The sequence below is a fragment of the Rhinolophus sinicus genome, linkage group LG03 (assembly GCF_036562045.2).
Source record: "Rhinolophus sinicus isolate RSC01 linkage group LG03, ASM3656204v1, whole genome shotgun sequence".
Classification (NCBI taxonomy): domain Eukaryota; kingdom Metazoa; phylum Chordata; class Mammalia; order Chiroptera; family Rhinolophidae; genus Rhinolophus; species Rhinolophus sinicus.
In genome coordinates, this window is record NC_133753.1 from 97,472,433 (window position 1) to 97,497,372 (window position 24,940).

Consider the following 24,940-nt stretch of genomic DNA (forward strand, 5'->3'; position numbering starts at 1 on the left):
CAAGAGCAGAAACCATACATAATGTGTGAGAAGGTGATCTCTCGCATGATTTCACAAGTTCTATTCAGCACAGGGCATACGCCCAGTCTATAAACCAGGAGAGTAAGCCCCAGAGGTATGCCAGGAGACAAAAAGCTGAAGCTCCAGCCCCTCGATACTCAGGCCCAAGAAACTGAGGAGCACCTGAGGTCCAGAATTAGAGGGTGGTTCAGCTGGGGTTCGGCATCTCCCCAAGGAGGGTGTCTTTTAGCCCTGGCTTTGGGGACTTGGAGCCCAGGGGTCCTGGGGAGAGGCTGGAGCAGACAGGAGTCAGGGGCTCATTCAAGCCCACACAAGCAGTAAGTAAGATGGAGACCAGGGGAGTCTGGGTCCAAAACAGAGAGAAATGGCCAGGGTGGTGCTGACTCCCCCGACCCAGCCCTGTTTAGCCTGCCTGGGCCCCACTTCCCAAGTCTGAGTCCCCAGAGGACCCCTCCTACACTTTATTTCATTCCCTTCCTCAGAGGCAGGTCTGCGGCTTGGCTGGGAGCTCCAGGCACTGAGGGAGCACAGCAGCTGTGGGACAGGCCACATAGCTAAAACCCGGCGGGCCATAGGGCCCTGCGGAGGAGACCCCAGCAGGCGGACCAGGCTGCCCGAAACCTCCCAAAGCTCCCAGCCTGTTGCTTATTCATTCAGAGTGGGAAAGCGCCAGCCCGCGGGCAGCCAGTGCCCGGCTGCCCCAGTAAGACCCCCAGGCGGTCCTGCCCGGTGCCCTGCAGAGAGCCTCTTGCAGCCCTGGGCACCGCCCCTGCCCTGCCCTGACCCCTTGGCCTCGAAATGCTGTCATCGGAGGAGCCTTCCCGCTCGGACCAAGGCCAGGATGGACAAAGCTAGAGCTGGGGCAGGCAAGGCGCCATCCTGTCCTCGAGGCCGTGGGAAGAGAAGCACGCACAGTCTGAGAGCCTCTCGGTCCGCCAGGCCTCTGCAGAGGGGCCACCATGGCTCTGGCCCGAATCGGCTGGCAGCTGGGAGCCCTGGTGTGGGGCGCCTGCCTCTGCGTCCTGGTGCACGGGCAGCAGGCCCAGCAGGGACAGGGCTCAGACCCGGGGCGCTGGCGACAGCTGATCCAGTGGGAGAATAACGGGCAGGTGTACAGCCTGCTCAACTCGGGCTCCGAGTACGTGCCTGCAGGACCTCAGCGCGGCGAGAGTAGCTCCCGAGTGCTTTTGGCGGGCGCCCCCCAGACCCCGCAGCGGCGCAGCCAAGGAGGCCCCCGGCGGCGGCAGGCCCCTTCCCTGCCCCTGCCCGGGCGCGTCGGCTCAGACACTGTGCGCGGCCAAGCGCGGCACCCGTTCGGCTTCGGCCAGGTGCCCGACAACTGGCGCGAGGTGGCCGTCGGGGACAGCACGGGCATGGCCCGGGCCCGCACCTCGGTTTCCCAACACGGGGGCTCCACCTCCTCGGTCTCGGCCTCGGCCTTCGCCGCCACCTCCTACCGCCAGCCACCCTCCTTCCCGCAGCAGTTCCCCTACCCGCAGGCGCCCTTCGTCAGCCAGTACGAGACCTATGATCCCGTGGCGCGGACCTACGACCAGGGCTACGTGTACTACCGCGGCGCGGGCGGCGGCCTGGGCGCTGGGGCTGCGGCCGTGGCCTCGGCGGGAGTCGTCTACCCCTTCCAGCCCCGGGCGCGCTACGAGGAGTACGGCGCGGGCGAGGAGCAGCCTGAGTACTCGCCGCAGGGCTTCTACCCGGCCCCGGAGAGGCCCTACGCGCCGCCGCCGCAGCCCGCCGACGGCCTAGACCGTCGCTATTCGCACAGCCTGTACCACGAGAGCGCCGCGGGCTCCGAGCAGGCCCACCCCGACCCTAGCCCCGACGCCGCTCAGGGCAACGGCGGCGCCTATGGCGGCGACCCCCGCCTCGGCTGGTACCCGCCTTATGCCAACGTTCCGCCCGAGGCCTACGTCCCGCCGAGGGCCGTGGAGCCGCAGCCCCCGTTCCTCGTGGTGGAGCCGCCATACCTACCGGTGCGCAGCTCGGATGCGCCCCCGGCCGTGGGGGAGCGCAACGGCGCGCAGCAGGGCCGTCTCAGCGTGGGCAGCGTGTACCGGCCCACCCAGAACGGCCGAGGTGAGTACTGTCCCCACACCCCGTGCTTGGTCCTCCTGGTCCCTGGTGAAGGTGAACCGCTCTGTGAGCCCAGACCCTCCTCCGTCCTTAACCAAAGACCCCCCCAGCACCCTGCGTTGCTAAGGATCCCCCACCCCCCTATCAGGAGCCCTGCACATCCCACCTTTCAGCCTTTCCCTGGCTACACATCATTGGTGCCAGGATTTGGCCAGGCAGGCCTGGGCTCTGACCCTGGCTTGGGGGCAGGGGGCTCTGGGAAGAAGCACCTTCCAGACCTGGTTTGGGTCATTTGGGGACAAAGGGAAGGAGCTCTTCTCCCTGCCTCTTCCTCATTCCAATCAGGGCATGTCCTCCACCCTTGGAGATGCCCCTATGCCAGCCTCACAGGGTGAAGCAGGGATAACGCAGGTCAGAAAGGCCTTATAGGATCCCTCTGGAGATGTGGCAAGTTCCTGGTCCCTGGGCGCCATGAGCTTGGCCCCAGTGAGCAGGAGGTTAGAGGAGAAGCTCTTGCCCTAGGAATCCAGACTAGATGACAAGAGTTCTCTCAGGGACACTGGAGGGGCCAGTGAGGCACTAGCCTGGGTGCAAAATTTAAGGGGGTACCAAAAAACTCAGTCATTGAGGTAGGTAATATGTTAATGCATTTTCAGAGCAAAATAATGTAAAACATTCCATCATGAACAAAATATCCCAATTTTAAATAGAATCAGTAACGGTGCCATGCCAAGCCACATTGGAGCCTACGGCAAACAGAAAAATCAGCAATGCTGATGCTCTCTTTATTTGAAATTTTGATGTTTTGTTCATCCTAGACTTCTTTGCATTAATTTTGATTTTTAAAAATATTGCATGAAATATTACTTATCTGGTTCCTGAGTTTTTTGGCACCCTCTTAAATTTTGCACCCCAGGCCAGTGCCTCACTCACTTCACACAGCTCATCCTAGTCTAGGCCCTGGGTGAGAATCTTAGGAGGCTGCTGTGGATGGGCCTCCCTCTGGCTTTTTTGGGTGTGGGTGGGGTGTGGGTGATTTTATGACCTGGGAAGGCCCAAGCCATCTGCACACGAGGACGCAGTGCAGGGGGCAGCCTTCCTTCCGTCCCCATTGTCCATGCAATCCACTCCTGCCCTACCTCTTAGATTCCCTGCTCCACACCAAGGTTACTGTGCCAGGCCCACCAGGTGAGAACTGAGGTCTTCGGGGTCCAGGGGCTCAGGTGCTGCACCCCCAGCATTAGCTCCTCTGCCTCTGTCAGCATGGGGACTGATGCCTTGTCTTCAGCCACACCGACCTTGGGTGACAGGTTGCTGCTGAAGCAGGGGTAAGGGGGTGTGTGTGTGAGGGGGGCGGGGGCGTTCCTGTTTCCCTAGGGGCAGCTGGAACCCAAGGCTAGGTGAGGGAGTGTCCCCCTCACATCCGAGGCATAGCCCTCAAGTTGGGCGCTGAATCGCAGTGTGAGAACATGCAGGAGTAAGGTAGAGGGCCCTCTGTGATATGATATGATAAGGAGCCACCCTCATTCTCACCGGGACCCTGCAGCTGAGCGTCAGCTGCTCAGCTGCTCCTAGAAAACTCCTTGCAGGAGAAGACATATAGGGTGCTAAACTTTTTATTTTATTTTATTTTATTGGGGAATATTGGGGAACAGTGTGTTTCTCCAGGGCCCATCAGCTCCGAGTCGTTGTCCTTCAAACTAGCTGTGGAGGGGCAGCTAAGCTCCAAGTCCAGTTGCCGTTTTCAACCTTTAGTTGTAGGGGCACAGGCCACCATCCCATGTGGGAATTGAACCAGCAAACCTTTTGTTAAGAGCTCACGCTCTAACCAACTGAGCCATCCGGCCGCCCCTAAGGTGCTAAACTTTTGCAGTAGCTTTTCTTAGAATGCAACACCACAGAGTGGGGCTCAGCCAACCGCCCCCCCTCAAACCTCTGAGCAGAGGAGAAAACCGAGACCTCAAATTCCACAGCACTGCTGGCAGAGCCAGGCCTGGGACTGGACATCTGTGCTCCAAGCCAGTGGGTTTTCCAGGGCCCCTCTTTGGCCTGTAGTTCTTAAGGTTCAGAGGGGGACCAACCACGGCAAGGCTATAGCTGGACTGGGGGTGCTTGGTGCTTGGCAGGGCCTCTGGCCATTGCTCCTGAGCCCCACAATTCATTTGGATGAAAGACATTTCTCCCCTGAAGGTAGATACTAGGGGCCAGGCCCCATATCCTGGTATGCACCAAATCCAGGCCCTGCTCTGGGGCATACCTCAGTGCTGCGGTTGGGCAGGCATTGGGGGGATGGGCTAGGGGAGCCCAGAGGAGGAGCCTCCCCAGGCAGGGTCTGGGGACTCAGGGGACCTGCTCAAGCACTGCTGCAGGGAGAGCCATCTGCACCCTCCCCTAGTCATGGAGGGGATGGTGTGTGGGTGGGACTGTTGGGGGTATGGGCCAGTTTGGGGCTCAGAGAGGGAGCACTACTTTCCCGCCCATCATTGGTTCCCCATCCCCACCCTACTAGGCTGGGACCATGGAAAATCCCTGTTCAGAGAAGTCCAAGTCTTGTTCTTGAGCTCAGACCCCCAAGCCTGGTGTGGGAGTCCAGGGCGGATTCTCCGAGGCTGACCTCATTCCTCCTGGCCACACACCCAGGGGTCTGAAGCAGGGCGCTGGCAGCCTGTGTGCGTGGGCGTGAACGTGTCCTCACAACACCAGACACATGTGCGCACCACCCTCGTCCCGCCATCTTTGGGTGGTTTCCAAGCGCCTTTCTAGGACCCAGTTTCTCCCTGAGGGGCCTGGACCCTCTTCCCTCCCATCCTGGGTGGGGGATGCCCAAGGCCTCCAACTCTGCAACATGTAACTGGAGAGAAGACCAGGAAACAGGCCCAGAGAGAGTCACATATTCTCCTGGCCCTCAGCAAATCCATGCAGAGGCCTGGAGGGTGGCCGCCTGCTTCCCAGGCCCGGCTGTGTCCTCAGCACTGTCTGTCTCCCACGACCAGACCCCCCTCTCCGGCCTCCTTGCCCCTGCTCCGTCCTCCCCGCAGCCTCAGCTTCTCTGAGCTGGTGGTCTTAGTGCCAGCCCCAGAAGACCACGGCTCTTCTCCCAGGGCCTCTCCCTTACACCCCTAGCCTGATTTACTGGCTCTGACAACCCTGTGAAAGTTACATGGAGCCTCTCAGGGCATCTCTGTGCCAGCCTTGCCTGGCATGAATCCTCCATCCCTGCCCTCACACAGCCAGTTGGAGGTCAGCAGGGAGCTGTGGCTGCCTCCTCCCTGATGCCCTGGTCCCTGCCTCTCCCTCACCAGTCCATCCTACACATGGGGCAGATAAACCCCGAGTTGCTGGCCATGTTTCTCTCCCGCTCAGGAGTTTCTGTGGCTCCCAATGCCTCCAGGACAAAATCTGAATGCCCGTGGCTCCAGAGCCTTGAGGCACCTCCTTCCTCTCCCCGCCACCTCGTCCCTCTCTCAGGTCTCCACAGCCCCCATGGGGACTGTGCTATACCTAGACCTAGAGGGTTCACCTCCCTGCACACACGGGGTGTTTCTGGGGTGTTCACCTCTCCATCCAGTGCCTCATACCCAAGAGGTCAGACTCCCTTTAGTCCCTGAGAATGGCCTTGGCGCCCTGCCCCCCCCCCCGCCCCTCCAGGTCACCTACCCACCTCCACAGGGCTGGGAGTAGAGACAGGGAAGGATGGAAGCAGCCTCCCACAGCAAGCATCCCGAATTAGAGTCCCAAGGTGGAGATGATGGTGACAACGTGGCCATTTGCTGAAGAACACCTGCTGAGCTTAGCGGTTTAAGTGTGTAATTTTATTCACCCCCACAGCCTCCTAGAGAGGTTGGACATTATGGTACAGATGAGAAAACGTAGACTTAGGGAGATCTCACAGGCTGGATGCAGCTGATCCAGAATTCACACCGAGCCTGTCATCTCTGCTTTGCACAGAAACCACCTAGGAGGACCCCCACCCTGCCTCCTCCAGGTGGGCAGGGCGACAGCCTGGACCTCCTCCACCAACTTCCCCTCCCTGGGCCTCTGTTCCTCCAGCTGCAGCGGGCAAGATAATTACACTAGCATCTATAGGGCACTTTACACATCACCCCTCTTAGTTCCTGCAGCCACCCCATGAACCAGGTAGTTATTCATCCCATTTCATAGAAGGCGACAGGCCCACTTGCTAATTGTCACACAACCTCTTAGTAGCAGAACCATGATTTGAGTCTGCATGACTTCCCCATCCCGAGTTCTTAATTGTTATACATTATTATTTTTAAAATTTTTATGTATACCCCGTATTTAATTTTTATGTATTCTTGCATACCCTGCACACTTCATTTATTCACTCATTTTTTTGGTCATTCAACAGACATTTGATAGTCATCTCTGTTCCAAGCACAGGTTGTGTGTGACAGGGTGAGATAGGCCAGTGAGTGTGAAGGCTTTGGAAGTGAAGACTCCCTTGGCAGGATGGTGTTAGAGCCTTGCCATCCTCATGCCAGACTCCAGGACCTTTACTTAACAAACACTTATCTACTGCTTCCTAAGTGCCGGACACTGTTCTTAGAACTTTACAAGTAGGGTCACTTAATCCTCATAACAACCCGAGGTATTATTATTATTCCCATTTTGCAGATGACGCAACTGAGACCCTCAGAGGTTAAGTGACTTGCCCAGGTCATATAAGTGGTGACTGGAAGAGCCAGAATCACAGCTCAGCACCCCTCCCTCCTTCCCTGAAGTTGCCTCAGGTGCTCCTTCAGGAAGATATGGAGTCTTCAGGCAGAGGAAACTGTCGTAAAGGGTCCAGTGAGCAGTGGAGAGAGGGACCTGGGTCTTCTTCCTAATTCCCTGTAAGGCAGTCGAATGCCACTAGTGTGGGAACAAACAAGTGGTGTCCTGGCAGCCTCATCTAAGGCAGACTTCCTGCCTCTTCTCTCATCCAGTTGCCAGGTCACATCTTCTCTCCCCTGGTCTCAAACTGGGCCATCATTGCCAGAACAAACAGCTCCTATTTTAAATAATAATAATAGAAGCGGATATTTATTGAACACTTACTATGCACCAGACACTATGCCAGGTATTTTATTTTCATTTTCTCTTAATCCCCCCAGCAACCTGTGGGATAGATAGTATTATCACCCTCAGTTTACAGACCAGGAAACCGAGGCTAGAGAAGGTCAGTAACCCATCTGAGGTCTCAGAGCTCATCAGTGGCCAAGCTTGCATCCAGGCTGACTCTCTAGCCCACTGACTGCCTTCAGGGAAGGAAGGGTATGTCTTCACGTTCATTGTTTCTCTCAAGTCTAAACCCCCTGGAAAACCCACATTTGGAGTTTTGTCTCGCATCCACAGGCCCCACAGAGCCTTTGGAGGTGGTGGCAGAGCAGGGTGGGACATCATCAGGGCCTGTGGGCACCAGGCTCCCGCCGCACTTGACCTGGGTGTCCTGGCCTTTCGTCCCCCTCCTCCCTCTCTCCAAACCCCAGAGCCCCCGTCTCAATGTCCTCTTGGCTCTGAAGGGTCCCTCCTCCCCAGTAGTCCCAGCCTGAGTCCACCCACTCCTGTCCAAGCCAAGAACACATGGAAAAGTCCCCAGGGCAGTGGCTGGAATGGCAGGAGAGGAAGGGCGAGGGGAGGAGGGTGGTCAGCCCAGGCGGCCCACACCTGCTTCTAATTCCCATGCAGGCATTCCTGTGGAGCAGCAGTTGGCTGGGCTCGGGAGGCCGGAATGAGCGGCCAGGTCTGGTCCCCTGCCCTGCCCTGCCCTAGCAGCCTCCTCACCACAGGCAGCCGCACCCAGAGAGCCTTTGTGTCTGCATTCAGATGTCGGGCCAGGGTCAGGCCAGGGTCCTTCTCCCGCTTGCTCATGGGCACTCAGAAATCAGGCATTTGCGTATCACCTGGAAATGGGTAATGCTGGTGTCAGAACGCCAGAGCAGGAAGGGACTCAGGTTAGGAAGGCAAGGCCTGAAAAACCTGTGCCATCAAAAGCCTCGAGAGACAACCCACCTTTCCTCCTGCTCAGGAGACAACTGATACCACAGGTTTTCCAACCCCAAAGCTAATCCTGTTTCCAAAAAAAAAGGACTTTTGGAATCAGTCCCATTCTTTGTTTGGTCATGAAATCTGTGCTCATACAGGCAGATGGCACCAGACCCTCTATGGGGTGCAGTGATTTGTGAACATGCTCACCCCATGGGTGTATAGGTGCCAGGCCATGAGCTGAGTGCAGGGATGCCCCAGACCTACCCGTGTCTCGCTGAGGTCTCAGCCCAGCAGCAAGAAGGCAGGCACACAGGATGCAGTGGCCCAAGCCCACCTCCATCTCTGCAGCTCCCAGACCTGCTGTACCCTGAGGTCTGGGCTTGCAGCTGGGGAGCAGGCAAAGGAGAACCCCACCCACTCCCAGGAGCTCTTGTCTGGCTGAGCACCTCATGAGGATATTCAGCCATTCAACAATATTGTGTGCTGGGCAGTGGCCTAAAGCTGGGTATTCATTAGTGAAAAGAAACGCACAAAGTTTTTGTCCCATGGGTCTTGTATTTTCATGCGTAAACATAATAAATAGGTAAATAATCAAAGGTTGTAAGTACTGTGGAAACAATAGCAATAAGTAAGGGAGAGCTGGAGCGTAGAGGGGGCAGATTGCAAAGGTGGTCAGAACAGGCCTCTTGAAAGTGACATTTGAACAGAGACTGGAAGGAGGGGAATGAGCAAGCCATGCAGCTATTTGCAGGAAGAGCATTCCAGATAGAGGAAACAACCAGTGCAAAGGCCCTGAGGCTAGAGTTCCCTGGGGGTTTCAAGTGTGTGTCAGTGTGGTTAGAGCACAGTGGCCTGGGAGCGGGGAGCATAATAGGAGACAGGTGAGAAACGTAACAGGCCCAGACCATGGAAGACCTTGTGGCCACTTTGGCTCGGATTCTCCTGCATCGGGGAGCTACTGCAGGGTTTGAGCTGAGAAGTGACATTTAAATAGAGGCCCTGACAGCTGTGCTGCGAGTGGACAGTGGGGAGACAGGTAAGAGACTGCGAGGAGGCTGGTACAGAGATTCAGGCAGAGATGACGGCAGCTGGGCAGGGAGACAACAATGGAGGTGGTAGAAGTCAGATTCAGGATGTATTTTGGAGATAGAGCTGAAGGGATTTCCTGATGGATTGGACGTGGGTGTAAGATAAAGAGAAGGGGTCAGGCATAACGTAAAGGTTTATGGCCTGTGCAGCTAGAAGGGTGAAGCTGCTAGAAGCTGAGATGGAAAAAGGTCACAGGCAAGGATCTGAGGGGCAGGGCGGGAGCCCAGAGGCCTAAAACATCCAGGAAGGTTTCTGGAGGTGGGGCAGGCGCCCTGAGCAGGGCCTGCAAGGGCGGGAGGCCGGGAGAGGTAGAGGCTGTGCTCACACTGGGAAGGGTGCAGGTCAGTGAGGTGTGCAGGGAGGTGGCAGAAGCCTTGGCCGGCAAGGAAGGTCGCTAACCTCCCCAAAGGTTGGCATCGGCCTCCTCCCAGCTCAGCCCCGGCCTGCTTCCTGGGTGGTTTGCTCAATTGAACACTCACAGATGCCCTTCTCTGAGCTGGGCCCTGCCACAGAGAGGAGTGAGGCCATCTCTGCCACCGGACAGTGTCTCCCAGTCTGGTGGAGGCAGCAGATGGGCTGGAAGAGGGGTGGCAGGGCGGTGGCAGAGGGGTGGTCAGGACTGACAGGGGAAGCTGTGGGGCCTAAAAACTGTACCCCAGTGAGGGCAGAGCTGGGCTGTACGTGTGTGTGCGTGTGTGTGTGTGGTAGGGAATTCCAAGGCAAGGGCACCACAGCACCAGAGGCGGGGGCAGAAAATGTCAGGTGTGTTAGGGAGCTGTCTACTGATCCTCAGTGTTAAGAGATCTGGGAGGCCAGGTTAAGGACGCTGTGGCTGCCACCCTGAGCAGTCTGGGCTGATTGTGTGGGCAGTGGGGAGCCATGGAAGGCTTGGGGCTGGCTTCATGGCTAGCACAGCGCCTTTGCCTGGGCTGGGATCGCCCCTCACAGTGGGGTGCAGACCCCACTGCCACCTTGCCGGCCTGCCTGTCACGCACGTTTGGCTCTGCCGGGCTGCTGCTGACAACTTAATGTCCTGATTATTAGATGATAATTTCATGGGGCACGGAGCTGCCAGCTCCCACCCCGGGGGCCCTCTCAGCTCATCGCTCCTCAAGGCCATGCTCTCAGCTCCCTGCTTTCCCTACCTAGGGCTCCTCTGGAGTCTGGCTGCTCAGGGAGCCAGGACAACCCGCTGCGCACGTGTGTCACACCCACTGCCCATTGTCTGCTGGGCATTGTTTATCCTTGTACCAGGCTCAGGGGACTGGGGCTGTTTTGCATTCCACTCTCCTTCATCTGCTTCTTGTGAGCAGAGGGCCTGGGGAGGGAAGATTTCCAAGGAGATGAGGTTTATGGAACCCACAGAAAAGGGGAAGCCAACAGGGAAACAGGTGAGGTGTGGGCAAGTGGCAGGAATGTAACCGCAGGCCCTCTGCACTGGGCAGCCTCCAGGAACCGCTGAGCAGGAGGGAACAGATCGCTCATAAGGCAGGAGGATTTAGGTCAGACGTGGGAGAATTTCCTGGCTGCTAAAGGATAGTCTGTAGAGGTTGTGAGAGGTCCTGGGCTCTTGCCCAAGGCTGGGGAATGGACTGAATATCCCCTGAAAAGTATTTTAATCTCCAAGTGTTTATGGAGCCATCAAATTATGCTCAAGGACCGGTTAGTCCAATCTCCCCATTGTCCACATGGGGGAGCTGAAAAGGGAAGGGACCTGGACAGCAGGGAATTGGACAAGATGGTGAACTCGCCTGCGAGTCTTACTACCGAGAAGGCCCAGCCTGTGTCCTGCCAGGGGAAGGGAAGACTGTCCCAGGTTCCCATGGGCTGGCATGTGGACCAGCCGCAGGCCCAGGCCCAGGCTGGGTGGAGGGTGGGGCAGGCTGGCCTGAGCACCTTGTGAGGGGCCTGGACCCCGCACAGAGGAAGCTCCCGGGCCCGAGCCAGCGTGCAGAAGCTGGGCCTTGTCCTTGACTCTGTGACTTCACTGCCCTGGAGGTCTGACACGGCCCTCAGAGGCTGACGGGCTTCCCAGACCAGCAGCCACCTGCGGAAGGGCCTTGGGACCCACTACGCTTCCACCCAGCTCCTCCCTAGCCAAGTAGCCTGGCTTTGGCCAGCCCAGGGGCCCTTGCTGCCTTCTGACTCAGTGCCCCCCCCACTCCGGCCCAGCTCTGTGCAGCCTGACTCCCTGTGTGCACGACCCCGTGGTCAGTATGGAGGGGTGCCCACAGAGGGGCAGCCCAGGGCTCCAGGCCATGAGTAGGCTAGAGGACAATCAGAATCTGGAGAAATGGAGGCACTGAGGCCTGAAGAGGGGCCAGGCCTGCCCAGGGCCACACAGAAGGCCTGGGACAGAGTTGGTAAGAAGCCAGGTTCCTGTCTGCCTCCTGAGATGCTGATGGTGACAAAGCCTCCCCAGGCAGCCTTCAGGTGGTTAGCCCATCCCTGGCGTCCGTCCCAGGAGACCGGCGAGATTGGCCTGTGGGTGCACGCTATGAAGCCTGTTTATTTATAGCAATGACAAGCAATGAACTAGACAGATCTTAAATGTTTACATTGACTGAGAACCTAAAAAACAGAATGCGATTGTAAGACAATATCATTTATATATTTCAAGAATACATACGCACGGCAGATTTTACACAGAGGCACAGATGTTTGTGGACATATCTAACAGTCAGAGGTGAGGGTGAAGATTAACAAATTTTACTACAAGAGACGGGACTCGCAAAGACCGATGATAATGACTAGTTTGCTCTGAAATGAGAATTATGATTAATTCCATTTTCTGCATTTATGAAAACGAGTCTCCAGGAAAACTTCTCAATGGAACCCACTTAATAGAGTCTCCAGTGCCATGTCCAAGAACTGGATGACTCCATTCATTCTGGATAAGAGATCCCAGCCCCTCCTCAAAATTATGTCCCCGTGACTGGTGGTTCTCTCTGCCTTCTGACTAAGCATTACCCTCTCCAGGGTCTTCTTGGGATGAGGTGGGGGGGGGGTGAGCACACGGTCTGGTTGTAACTGGACATCACCCAATCCAGCCTGGAGGGTGTGGTTGCACCCCATAAGCCAGAGACAACAGACCAGTACCCCTGCCTCTACTCCACACACCCCTGCTCAAGCATTCTCTCATCACACAACCTGCCCCCTGCCCAAGACCCTGTGAAGGGACGGACAGCCCACGCTGCAGGCCTGGCTTCTGACTGTGCCTCCTGGGAGAGCAGGCCAGAGAAGGAGGGGTTGTTCCTTCCTGGAAAAACATACCAGCAGAGGGAGGGGGCCTGCTGTTCCCAGGGACCTCAGCAGGGGGTGGGGAGGAGGGTACAGGGCCTAAAGGTGGCTCTCTTCCAGCAGATTTCTGGGAGGCAATGTATGTGTGACAGGGTGGAGCTTGGCTGATGGGGGGGGAAGGGGGACTCAGTTGGGGGCGTCACAGAGCCCCTGTGAGATGTGGAGCAAAAAGAAGATAAAGACGGTGTGATTCTGTTTATGTTCTGGAAAAGGCATTAACTAAAGTAATGAAAAAGCAGATCAATGATTACCTGGGGTGCTGGAGGGGCAAACGGGATTTACAGGGAAGGAGCAGGAGGGAACCTTCAGGAATGATGGAAACCACAGCTTGATTGTGGTGATAGTTACATGGTGTATACATTTTGTCAAAACTTACCAAATTGTACACCAAAAACCTGTGTATTTGACTGTATGTAGATAAAATTTCAAAAAAGTTCATTTTCATAAAAAGAATGAGGAGGAGTCCTGGGAGTGTGTCGGGGCCTGGGGTCTCCTCCTAGAGCTGCCCCAACTCGACCTGTGACTGGGCAGCTGCGCTGCACTCCTGAGCCTCAGGTCGCTCCAGCACCTCCATGCGCCCTGGTGTCCTGGAGCACAGCGTGAGGAGCTGCTTGTGGATGTTTGGAACAGAAAACTACAGTTGGCCCTCCGTTTCTGGGGCTGGGGAACCCACAGATACAGAGGGCCGACTAAGAGACTTACGCATCTGCAGATTTGGGTGTTCTTGGGGTGGGGGTTTCTGGAACCGAGCCCCCTTGGATACTGAGGGATGACTGCATTAAGCCGCTAATCGTTAAAGAAGCTTGCCTCACAGAGGCCAATCAGGGAAGACTTCCTGGAGCAGGAGGCACCCATCTGAACCTGAGATCGCTCAACAATAAGAGGAAGATCATCGATGACCAGGGTCAGGGCTCACATTGCAATCAGCAGCTCTGAGGTGTCTGTCTGTCCTTAGTCTTTCTCCCACATGCCTACATGTAGCACTACACAACGGCTTCTCCCCCATGGCTCTGGAGCTTATTTTTAAAAAGCCCACACCACTCAGCTACAATCAAAGAGGATTGGTGACATCAAAGCAACTCCTTTTAAGGTGTTTGTTTGTTTGTTTGTTTAAGTACTGAGCTTTAGTCTGTAATTTGGACAAACAGCAGTGAGTCTGAGGTTCAGAGTTGTTGACAGGTGTCAGACCTCAGTGTGTGGCCAGGATTCGGGCTCAGTCTAGGACCCGGGTCAGGGTTCAGTCTGACCAGGGTCAGGCTCTGTATGACCATGGTCAGGGCTCAGTCAGAGGAGAGTAGCGGCACTGACCCTCACTGGCCCTGAATACCCCTGGCCTCTTACTTGGCTGGCTCTTCTAACTTCCCTGGACGGCACAGCTAACTCATGCAATGGGCTAGAGAGGAAGGGTCGGGCCAGGAAAGCTTTGTGGAGCCATCTGTGCAGTGTTTATTGAAACCGGGCCTGGGATGGGGGAGGCGGCTGTCTGGTGCCAAATGGTGGGTCTCATGAGGCTTCAGGCCCAGTTGACCCACCCCCACATGTGCTGAAGGAAAGGCGCTTTGGTGTTGGGGAAGGGGACTATTCCTGTCTTCCTTACGTCCCCGCAAAGACTTCCAGGGACAGTGGGTGAGAGCCGGCGTGGCACCGAGGTGGCCCTTTGCTTCGAGGGCCTGAGAATCCCTGGGGAAATGATTGCAGGCATTCCTGGGGGCTTGCGTAACGGGCCCTCGGCTGGCCAAGACAGCCCCCATCCGCCAGGAGCCACCTCATCCTCACCCACCCTTGTGCTCCGAGCTTTCTCTCCATTCCGAGTAGGTGAGGTCACGCTGGCTGCCTGGCCCCGGCCCTGCATGAGGCCTGGGCCCCGGGTGAGCAGCAGCACAGTCTGGGATCCCAAGGTATGTGTGTGTGAGGGGTGGTGTGCAGGCCGACACCTCTGTGAAAGGCTGAGGTGCCAGCGTCCCCCTCCTCTGCCTCATCTCTGGACCTAAAAGCCGACAAGGGTTTTGGCAGCAAGGAGAGGGAGCTGGAAACCTGGCCATGTGACTCAAGTCCCCCTACCTCGCTTGGCCCCCAAGGACAGAGGGCTTGAAAGAAACTGGGAGGAACTTACAGCCTCATTTCATCATTTATCTGCCAGAGTCCCCGAAGCCTGAGACGGGAGGGGACGTAGAGGCTCCAGGCCCAGTCTCCTTTAAGTCAGTGAACCAGCTGGGATGGAGCCCAGGGCTCTGGAGTTGTCTGCCCACCTCCCACCCATCCCACCCAGCACCCCCACACTCCCAGCATCAAGGTCATTGCTTCTTGATTTCATGCAGATGGGGTCTAGACACCTGAGTTTGGTTTCTGCTAATTCCTCACTGGAACTAATGCTTGGTGAAGGGTTGAGGGGAAGGAAGGCAGGATGGACAGACCCAGGCTCTAGGATATCCTGGGAACAAGTGAGCACAGGAACTGGAGCAGATTCCAGACTTCCCCTGCGCCCTGTTAGGGGAGGGAGCCAGATGCCCTTCAGGTTGGAGGCCAGAGGCTGCAGACGGGAGCACATGGTGGTCCAGGGGCAGATGGCAGGAAGAAAGGAACTTGGCCGGGCGCCCAGGCTGAGAATCCTGCCCGGTCAGCAGCCTGCTCTAGGGCCGTGTTTTCCTCCTAGCCCCTTCCTTCCTGCCCACCTCCACTTCTGCCAGCCAACATTCACCTGGCTCTGCCATGAGCCTGCTGGGACCCACTTGGGGCCAGAAACCCAGGGCTCTCTTGGTAGTTCATGAAGAATGCTGGACGAGAGGAACAGAGGGTGTGTGGAGGCTGGTGCAGAGGACTGGGGAATAAGGAGGTGCAGGGAAGTGTCTCTGCCAGGAAGTTACCGGGTTCATTCAGTCCTGCCTCCAAGCCCTTGTCCATGCCGTTCCCCTAAAAAATACCCTTCCCTCTTCTCTGGCTCCACATTCCACCCTGTCCCCCACTCTTGCTCACGTCCCAGCTCTGCCAAGAGGTCTCAGTGCTCCCACAGCACAGAGCTCCAGAGCTCCCTGACCTCCCTGACCCACACCTGAACCCAGGCAGAAAGGTTCACCTCCCACACCTAGCTCAGGCTGGGAGGCTTCCTGAAGATGGTGACGGCCTGTATAGAGGAAGGAGAATGACAAAGGGTATTTGGGGCTGGGGAGGTCTCTGGGCATTAACCACGGCCAGCCTGACCCTCCTTAATGTCACGCTCTTTCCCCTGCTCCATCCCCGTTTCCCCCACTGCCTGCTCCAGGTCTCCCTGACTTGGTCCCGGACCCCAACTACGTGCAAGCATCCACTTACGTCCAGAGAGCCCACCTGTACTCTCTGCGCTGTGCAGCAGAGGAGAAATGCCTGGCCAGGTAAGGAGCTAAGGATGAAACTTGGAGCATTGGGACAGTCCCTGGGAGTCACCCAGAACCCACATGTGTGCTGGCCAGGCTGCCAGGCTGCCTGCAATCTGCATGACCTCGGCCAAGCATCTGAGCCTCTCAGGACCTGGCCCTCATCATCTGTGAGCCTTGCCTGCCCCAAGGGAGTCAGGAGGGGAAGGGAACAAGCTGTTATCCATCATTTCTGAACACATCACTACACAAGGGAGCTTCCTTTTGCTGTGGCCTGAATCTTCACTCCAGCCCTGAAGGTTTGTGTTGCCCCATCAGGAAACCGAGGTGCAATGACAGGAACTAAAACTTTTCCGATCCGAGCTGCCTCATGAGAAGTTTCCTCATGGGGAGTTCAGATTGCCAATGCTTCCACGAGGACCTGGGGAAGTCCTCTGGGGGGACCGAGCCTTCAGGATGGGGCCAGAATATGGGCCACCTTCACAGTGTGGCTGTGGCTGACCCAGGCTGTCTGCCTGGGTCACAGCAGGGCCAGTATGCATGGGTGGCAAAGAAGCCTCAGTTGTGTGTGGCACCAGAGAGGGGAAAGACCAGTTGACGTGACCCCAGAAGGTGAACACAGCCAACTCTTCATTATTCCGAGGCGATTCTGCCTCCTGCAGAGCTGGCTTCTAAATTTATTAACAGCGAATATTCTGTTCAAATATGTATGCTTTGCGGACATCGTCCTGTGCTAAAAGAACTAGTTAAAGATTACACAGACATACTTCTTTTGTTGACAGTTCTCTATGCCGGAAGCACCTAGTTTTCTTCATTACTTGCTTTTGACATTTGAACTCTTTATTTACTTTTATTTCTTAGTATCTGGGAACCCCTTTGGAATCTAAACATTGTCTCACGTAGGGAACCTCTAGTCCACTGCCACTCAGAGTAGCTGACCACAGCTGTTACCTATCTGTAACAAGGAGCTTGTGCCAGGATGTCACTCAGCTCACTGCTTCCTCCACTGAGAAAGTCTGGCTTCAAAAAAAATGTGTCAGCTGAACTGAAAAGTGTGATTAGTGATGTAATTGATTCTCATGCTGGTGTGAGTTCCTTATCTCATTACAGACTGGCAACAGCCCTAGGACCACACGCTGAGTGCCACTTGGCCTGTGGCCTGTGCATTCAGGCCTTGTGTCCCAGCGGTCCCTGGGAAGAGAAGACAGTGGTGACGCTACTAGGCTGATTCCTCCAGCATGAGGGACTCACAGTCTCCGTAGCAATCCATGAAGGCTGAGTTTTGAGGCATCTGAGTCAAAACCCAACTATCCCTCCATCTTCCTGGAGCATCCCGTTGTGTCCAGACCTGAGCTCTGGATGGGCTGGGGAAGAGACAGCCGGGCCCTGTCCTGGAGGGGTCTCCTGGTTTAGCAGCAGGGTGGGAGGAGGGGCTAGCATGAGCAGTTTGCAGGCTGGAGCTGTATACGGCCAGAGGGGAGAGGTCAGCAAGGGCTGAGGCCTGAGAGGCAGCTGGGCGCAGGGTGAGACCTAGAAGACCTGCCAAAGCTGAAGCCCTGGAGCACAAAGCCTCGGAGATCATCGGGAGTGTGGGCTCGGCTGTGCCAGAGTGCAGACAGCCAGCAGGACCCAGACGAGGGAAGGGACTTGCTCCAAGTCTCACCACGATTTTGTGGCCAAGCTGGGCCTAGAACCTAGACCCTGATGGTTTCCCACGGTGTGCTGAGCCGGACAGAAGGGCAGCATTGAGCTCAGCAGAGGGAAGGAGGATGTTTGTTCCAACCCAGACACAGATGGATTCCAAGCCTCCCCCAGACAAGGCCAAGGGCCGTATGTCCTGGCAGAGAGGAGCCTGCACTGCCTGGCGTCCAGACATCCTCTCCGAGAGAGCTAATACCCACAGCTGGCCACCTCCTGCCTCTGGCCTGACGACCCAGACCTTAATGGGTCCAGGGACGTGCCTGGAAGCTGCTCAGGACAACTCTCAGGGGCCCATCTCAGGTGGGAACTGGGGGTCAATGAGTGAACTGTGAGCACGGACTGCACCAGATGTGTGCTCCCTGAAGGAAAGGCCAGGGCGCTGGCCCTGAAGCCACACAAGCAGTCAGGGAGAGGTGGCCCAGTCACAGGGACCGAGTGAGGTCTGTGTAACAGGGTGTGCTGCAGGCCATGCTGGCGGAGTTCACAGGCAGTCACATTCCTTTCAGTGGGGCAATCAGGGCGACTTCCTGGGGGAGTGGCCTGAGTTGGCCTAGGGGTTGGGTGAGTTCTGGGTCAGGCAAACAGCTTGAGCAAATGTGTAGATTAGCAGAAGAGTTAAGTCTGTTTGGAAAACAGTGTTGGAAGCTGGAGCCCAGAGTGCGAGTGCGTGGGGAAGCGGAAGGCAAACAGGACCAGGAGAGTGAAGAGGCTTTGACACGAAGATGTTGACCTGCTTCTCAGGCCCACCCCTGAGACAGCGCTTTAGTCAACGAGCAGGGCTCCGTCTGGAGGAGGCAAGACTGTCAGAATCTCCTGGGAGGGCTACTGTTAAAAAGACCTCTGAAGATTTTGAATGGCCCCACCCCAGGGGCTGTTCCGAGCTGAGAGTCACCTGCAGGCATCAGGGACCCACTGTCAGGCCTGACCCTGGTGACAGCTGCCAGCCCCAGAGTGGAAAGAGGGGGAGAGGCCTGAGCCTCCGTCACAGAGCAGGGGGTCAGATGCCAGCGTCTTCAGGGATAAGTCGGCCATTCTGGGTTTCGGGGTCATGGTGCCCAGCCCCACTCTGTGCTTCCCGTCTGTCCCTGCAGCACAGCCTACGCCCCAGAGGCCACCGATTACGACGTGAGGGTACTACTGCGCTTCCCCCAGCGTGTGAAGAACCAGGGCACAGCAGACTTCCTTCCGAACCGGCCGCGGCACACCTGGGAGTGGCACAGCTGCCACCAGTGAGTGGGGCCAGCGGCCTCTCCTGCCCTCCCTTTGGACTGGGGGACCTGTGCCCTAGTTCCCCACCACATTAGTGCTCGGGAGGGGCAGGTGCTGGTGGGAGGGCCCTGTGAGTTGTTTTCTCCCAAGGATCCATCAGCGGGGCAAGGGCTTCTCAGAGGAGCCTTAGCAAAAGCTGGGCTGGAACAGGAGACATGGAAAGATCAGTCTTGATAGGGATGAAATTGCTTGGAACGAGGGCATTGCCCAAGGGAGGCCGGTATCAGTGGCTGCCCAAAAGGAAGTAAGAAGCCCTGGCAGGGGAGGGTGACCTGGCTAGGTGGGGACACAGAGATGCCGCCCTGTGGGACGCAGGGACCCAGGGGACACAGGAGCCCAGACTGGTCAGGAGGCTGTGTCACATCCGGGTCACCTGGGCCCATCTCAGGAGGGGGCCAGGATGGGAAGCCCTGGGATGACGAGGCCCTCTTCTCTCTCCCCCAACCTGTCCGCTGCCTCCAGACATTACCACAGCATGGACGAGTTCAGCCATTATGACCTGCTGGATGCAGCCACAGGCAAGAAGGTGGCCGAGGGCCACAAGGCCAGCTTCTGCCTGGAGGACAGCACCTGCGACTTCGGCAACCTCAAGCGCTACGCATGCACCTCACACACGCAGGTTGGGCTAGAGAAGCAGGGTAGGGGCGAGGGGTGCAGGATACGGCCCAGCCCAATGGAGCTGGAGGAGTGGACAGCTGTGCAGCCTGGCTCTGGCCAAGGCTCTGGCCACTCAGGTCATCCAGAGGAGGCTCTTCTCGTCAGTCCTCAGGCCACTACAGGGCCCCTTGGGGACTGCATACCCCCGCCCCCGGCCCCTTCCTGCTTCATTCCCAGGTGTCTTCTCTTGGAAAGAAAGGAACATTCCAACAAAGTCAGGATGGCATGGTGTTCTGTTTGCCGACTTGTGCACCCAAATCCACCTTTCTCTCCATCTGTCCCATCATCACAGAGTGGCCATCTGTACTGCCTGTTTGTCCCTTTATGTGCCCCTCCACCCATTTCTCCCAGGCATGCCCCCTTTTTCATTTGATCCCTCTAGGCCACCGATGGGCTGAGGCAGGAGCAGCCCCATTCCGAGCAGCTGCCTGGGCCGGGGTCGGGCGAAGCACAGGAAGGAGGCCCCAGGCTCTGAGGAGGATGCAACACCCGACTTCTACTCTTGTGCCTTTTCCTAGGGCCTGAGCCCAGGCTGCTATGACACTTACAACGCGGACATCGACTGCCAGTGGATTGACATCACTGACGTGCAGCCCGGGAACTACATCCTCAAGGTGGGCCCCTGGTCTGGGCACCCCCTCCGCCTGCTGCTCTTGTCAGTGTCCCCACCTCTGAAATACACTCCAGCCTCTGGCTGTGTCCCTCCCCAGCATCCTGGGCCTTCACACAGAGGTCTGCCCTTCCCATGAAGGTCTTAGCCTCGGGCACATACAGCCTCTTTCCATAAAGACACCAAGGAGCCCTCGGCCCAGGTGTGGTGGTGTCAGAGAGTGGGGATTCTGTCTTTCCTAAGTGACAGAGTACGTAGAAAGCCATGTGGTCCATCCCCCGTCTGTGGGCAGGGCAGGCCATCTGGGAGAGGACACTGCCGTCTGAGAGAGATACTCAGCTCCTCACAGTGACCCCTGCAAAGCCAGGGACTCCTGTGACCAATAGTCCCTTCCAGCCTGAACCCCACCTCCAAAGCACACTCACTCCAATACCCCGTCCCTTGGGAGGAAACAGGTAGAAAAGCACGGTGGGGACACACCGCCCCACGTGGTATACCCCTGTGCAGGCTTACCAGGGCCGGGCCATTATGACCTCATCTGGGGAACCAAATCAGCCTCCTCCACCCAGGTACGAAGTGAGGGCGGGTACATTGTGCCAGGTCCCCCTGGACCTGCTGCTCCACACTGAAGTTCAGTGAAGCAAGAGCAGTGAAGACAGGCTTGGGAAACGGTTTTAACCTGCATGAAATGGGCTGCTGGGGCGGCCATATTCAGAACTCAGCTACCTGGAAGCTGTTGCAGCCTCATCTGAGCACCTCTCAGCAGGCTCGGGGGGCCCTGCTGCATGTCCCCCGGGGCCGAGGTTGTCCAGGCTCTTCTGCCCTCCCCTCGTGCATCCACTCACAGACTGTACAAAGGCCCCTCTGAATTATGGGCCCTGCAGAGCCAAGCACATAAGCAACACGCAGTTCGCGCCCATAAGGAGTGTACGAGGATTTAAAAGTAGCCTCCTCCCACCTGATCTCAAGTGTTCCGCAAATAAAGCTGGGTGTAGCCTACCCCCGTGAGCCGCCCCCCAGTAATCCAACATTGAAAAGGCTTCCTTGTGTCCTGACAGCTTTTCTTCAGACAAAAAGCACAGCTTGTGCTTGGCCCCTCTCAGTGAGTGTCAGGCATCTTGGGCTCCAGGCAGAGGATGCCACCTGGCATGAGACAGGCCTTCAGCAGGTCATCTAGCCGGGCACGTATGCGGTGAAAGGGTGTGAGCTTCGGAGTCGGGAGACCGGGCATGGGAGCCCTGCTCGGCCCCTCCCTCCCTGCTGTGTTTCCTAGGGCAGTGATTCAACCTCTCTGAGCCTGAATGCCCTGTGCGGAGCCCACTGGCCTGGGGAAGTTTCCCACCTTCTGATAAGGGTGACCTGATGTGCTCTTAACTAGGGCGGCCTCTTCTTTCCTCCCTCTGTCTCTCTGCATCTCTCCGCGCCTCTCCATCAGTGTATCTGTCTCCTACCTCCTACCTCTCACGCAGTCTTTCTCCACCTCCCCGTCTCCCTCTTTCTGTCTGTCTGCCTCTCCACCACCTTGCCTGGTGACCAAGTGAGACACACCCCTCTGACCAGGTCCCGTTCCCTCTGTTGCCCGTTTCCTCCAGGTGCATGTGAACCCCAAGTACATTGTGTTGGAGTCCGACTTCACCAACAATGTGGTCAGATGCAACATCCACTACACAGGCCGCTATGTTTCTACAACAAACTGCAAAATTGTCCAGTAAGTGCTCGCCTGCTCCACCCCTTTCCTGCCCCGGGAACAAGCCAGGCCACGTGAAACACACACCAGGATACCTGCACTTTTCACCTCTGCGGCCACACACAGCTGCAGGTGGGCCCAGCCCACAGGCAGGGCAGGGGGAGTCTTGTCTGCAGCAGCCCCAGGCTGTGTTCCCGTGGTGGGGCTCAGGCTGCCGTGTAGATCTGGGGTGTGGCTCCCTAAGATTTGTCGTGTGGGAACCAGCAAGAGGCAGCATCGCTGAGTGGACATGCGCGGCTCTGCAGTCTTAGTTCTGTAACTTCCTCACTCTGTGACATTGGACAGCTCCACCTCCCCTCTCTGAGATGCTTTTGTCAACTGTACAATAGCCACTGTTTATATCCCACGTAGGCTTGTGAGGAGGATTTAAAGGCTTGACATCCGTGCACATTCAAGAACCCTTCACAGGGGCACTCAATAAATGGCACCTATGATCATTAGTGTCTTTATCAAGTGGGTTGAGTTAAACAGTCCCAGGTTAGAGGTGATTCTGGTTGGAATGAGACATGGTTGGTCGCTGGGCCCATGGTCAAGTTGATAAGCTCTGAGCCCAGGCCTTTGGCATGTGGCTCCTGGGTAGGGTGGGTCCTCAGCTGTCACTGTCTCATGCTGGCTGTCCTCAGCCTCTCTCCTGATTCCTGCCATGAAGTACTTTGCAGAGCGGCCCCCTGCAAAAGAAACCTCACCCCACTACATGTGAGTTTAAAATGTTTGATCAGGTCAAAGCAACTCTTTAGCATTAAAAAAAGGGAGAGACAGCAAAATCCTAGAGCTTTAATCCCTCAGCTGGAGGATGAACAGCAGAGATTCCAAGGCCCAGAGAGTCCTCTTTACCCAAAAGTGGATGCTTATTAATGCTTGACAGGTGGAGCGTGTAACCAGGATCAAGGCTCAGTGTGTGAGCAGGGTCAGGGCTCAGTGTGTGAGGAGGGTCGGGGCTCAGTGTGTGAGCAGGGTCGGGTCAGTGTGTGAGGTGGGTCGGGGCTCAGTGTGTGAGCAGGGTCGGGGCTCAGTGTGTGAGCAGGGTCGGGTCAGTGTGTGAGGTGGGTCGGGGCTCAGTGTGTGAGCAGGATCGGGGCTCAGTGTGTGAGCAGGGTCGGGGCTCAGTGTGTGAGCAGGGTCGGGGCTCAGTGTGTGAGGAGGGTCGGGGCTCAGTGTGTGAGCAGGGTCGGGGCTCAGTGTGTGAGCAGGCTCGGGGCTCAGTGTGTGAGCAGGGTCGGGGCTCAGTGTGAGCAGGGTCGGGGCTCAGTGTGTGAGCAGGCTCGGGGCTCAGTGTGTGAGGAGGGTCGGGGCTCAGTGTGTGAGCAGGGTCGGGGCTCAGTGTGTGAGCAGGGTCGGGGCTCAGTGTGTGAGCAGGCTCGGGGCTCAGTGTGTGAGGAGGGTCGGGGCTCAGTGTGTGAGCAGGATCGGGGCTCAGTGTGTGAGGAGTCGGTGCTCAGCGTGTGAGGAGGGTCGGGGCTCAGTGTGAGCAGGGTCGGGGCTCAGTGTGAGCAGGGTCGGGGCTCAGCGTGTGAGCAGGGTCGGGGCTCAGCGTGTGAGCGGGGTCAGGGCTCAGTGTGTGAGCAGGATCAAGACCCATTTAGAGAAAGCTCTTTCAGCCTTGGGTGCTACCACGAAGCAGACTCCACTCCCCATCGTACCATGTATACTAAAAATGAGAACAACAGCCTCTAGTTCTGTGCAGAGATTAGGTTCCTCATAAGCAGAATTATTAGGTTGGTACAAAAGTAATTGTGGTTTTTGCAATGATTTTTAACCTGTTAAACAATAGTTACCTTTGCACCAACTTAATATATCAGAATTATTCAGGTCATAGAGTATGTTTGAAACAACTGACTCCTGGCCCCTCCCTGGCAGCATGGCTCTTTCTCAGGCCTGTATTTCCAGCCCTTTCTCACTCCTCAGGGCCTGTCTCAATTAGCCATTTAAATTTAGGGGTTACCTAAATGGCAGAAGTGTTCTGGGAAGCCATTCTATGGAAGGAGAAGGAAGGAAGGAAGGAAGGAAGGAAGGAAGGAAGGAAGGAAGGAAGGAAGGAAGGAAGGAAGGGAGCATACAAGAAAAAAGGGGGCTGAGGGGCATGCAGTGGGGCAGGGAGCCTACAGCCCCTCTTATTCTGCCTGCTGCTGGGGAAGGTGGATTAAAACAGCCTCCCTTTTCCAGGCAGCACCACAGGCTAGGCCCCTCAACAAGGCAGACAGCAAAGCAGAGCACCTCCCTCCCCACCTCCCCTGGGGCCTGTGGGCCCTTCCCTTTGAGCCTTTTACATAAGTGCTTGGAAAGGCTCAGGTTTTATTAGAGCGTCTCTGTGACCCTGACCGCAGGCAGGCGTCTGGGCCAGCACACAGGAAGCTGGAAGGAAGGAGCCTTCCCAGAAAGGCCACGGGACTGACGCCTGTGGGTTTCAATCTTGTTTCCGAAGAGGAAAAAGGAGGTTTTGGGGGAAAAAAGTACTGAGTTAGAAAGAAAGTATTTCCAGACAGTAGCAGCTCTGCCTAGAAAACAAGACAATCTGAAACTCACAGCACAGGGAGGGGATGGTCCTGAGATAGTACCTGGGTGGGAGGCCATGACACCCCCCTTCTGGGACATGGGGCTGAGGACCCCTTCTCCCGAGCCCAGGTTACTGAGGCAAACTGAGGCCCGTGCCTGCCCTCCACATGGGGTCTGGGCTGTGCAGGGGAAGCCTTCAGCTGGGGAGGCAGCGGGGGCCTTGCTGACAGTGAGGTGAGGGCCTGCCCCTCTGCCTACCATTGACCTGTTCTGTTTCTCTCCTTAGATCCTGATCGGAGAGGGTGGACCGACAGCCAACACCCCCACTTCCCAAGGCAGGTCCTGCTCCCCAGGCAGCCTCCCACCAGGACAAACCTGGCCCAAGGGGCACAGCCCCCACCCCCAGAGGCAGGGGCAGTGGGACACAGGGACATCCCTCCCTGCCGGCCTCAGGGAGCGAACATGGACCGAAACCACAGGGATTCTGGATGCCAGGCCCTATGTCGTACTTAACTTTTCTCTACCGCGTTATTTTGTCAGTTGTTGGTTTTTATTTTTTATATTTTGGGCATACCACAGAGCAAGATTGCCCAGACCTGGGCTGAATAAAACAAGGTTTTTCTA

At 56.8% G+C, this 24,940-nt stretch overlaps 1 protein-coding gene across 2 annotated transcripts; it reads left to right on the top strand.

The window, feature by feature from the left end:
• Window positions 1-676: 676 nt before the first annotated feature.
• On the top strand, window positions 677-24,940 carry LOXL1 (lysyl oxidase like 1). 2 transcript variants are annotated; one of them, XM_019736051.2, is made up of 7 exons: window positions 677-2,115; window positions 15,749-15,857; window positions 18,632-18,769; window positions 19,272-19,428; window positions 19,985-20,080; window positions 21,669-21,784; window positions 24,603-24,940. In XM_019736051.2, exons 1-7 carry the CDS (start codon window positions 981-983, stop codon window positions 24,607-24,609), a joined length of 1,758 nt encoding a protein of 585 aa, XP_019591610.2. In that variant the 5' UTR covers window positions 677-980; the 3' UTR covers window positions 24,610-24,940. The 2 variants fall into 2 exon arrangements, 1 of the variants encoding a protein (XP_019591610.2); XR_012494867.1 differs by having other exon boundaries at window positions 19,272-20,080.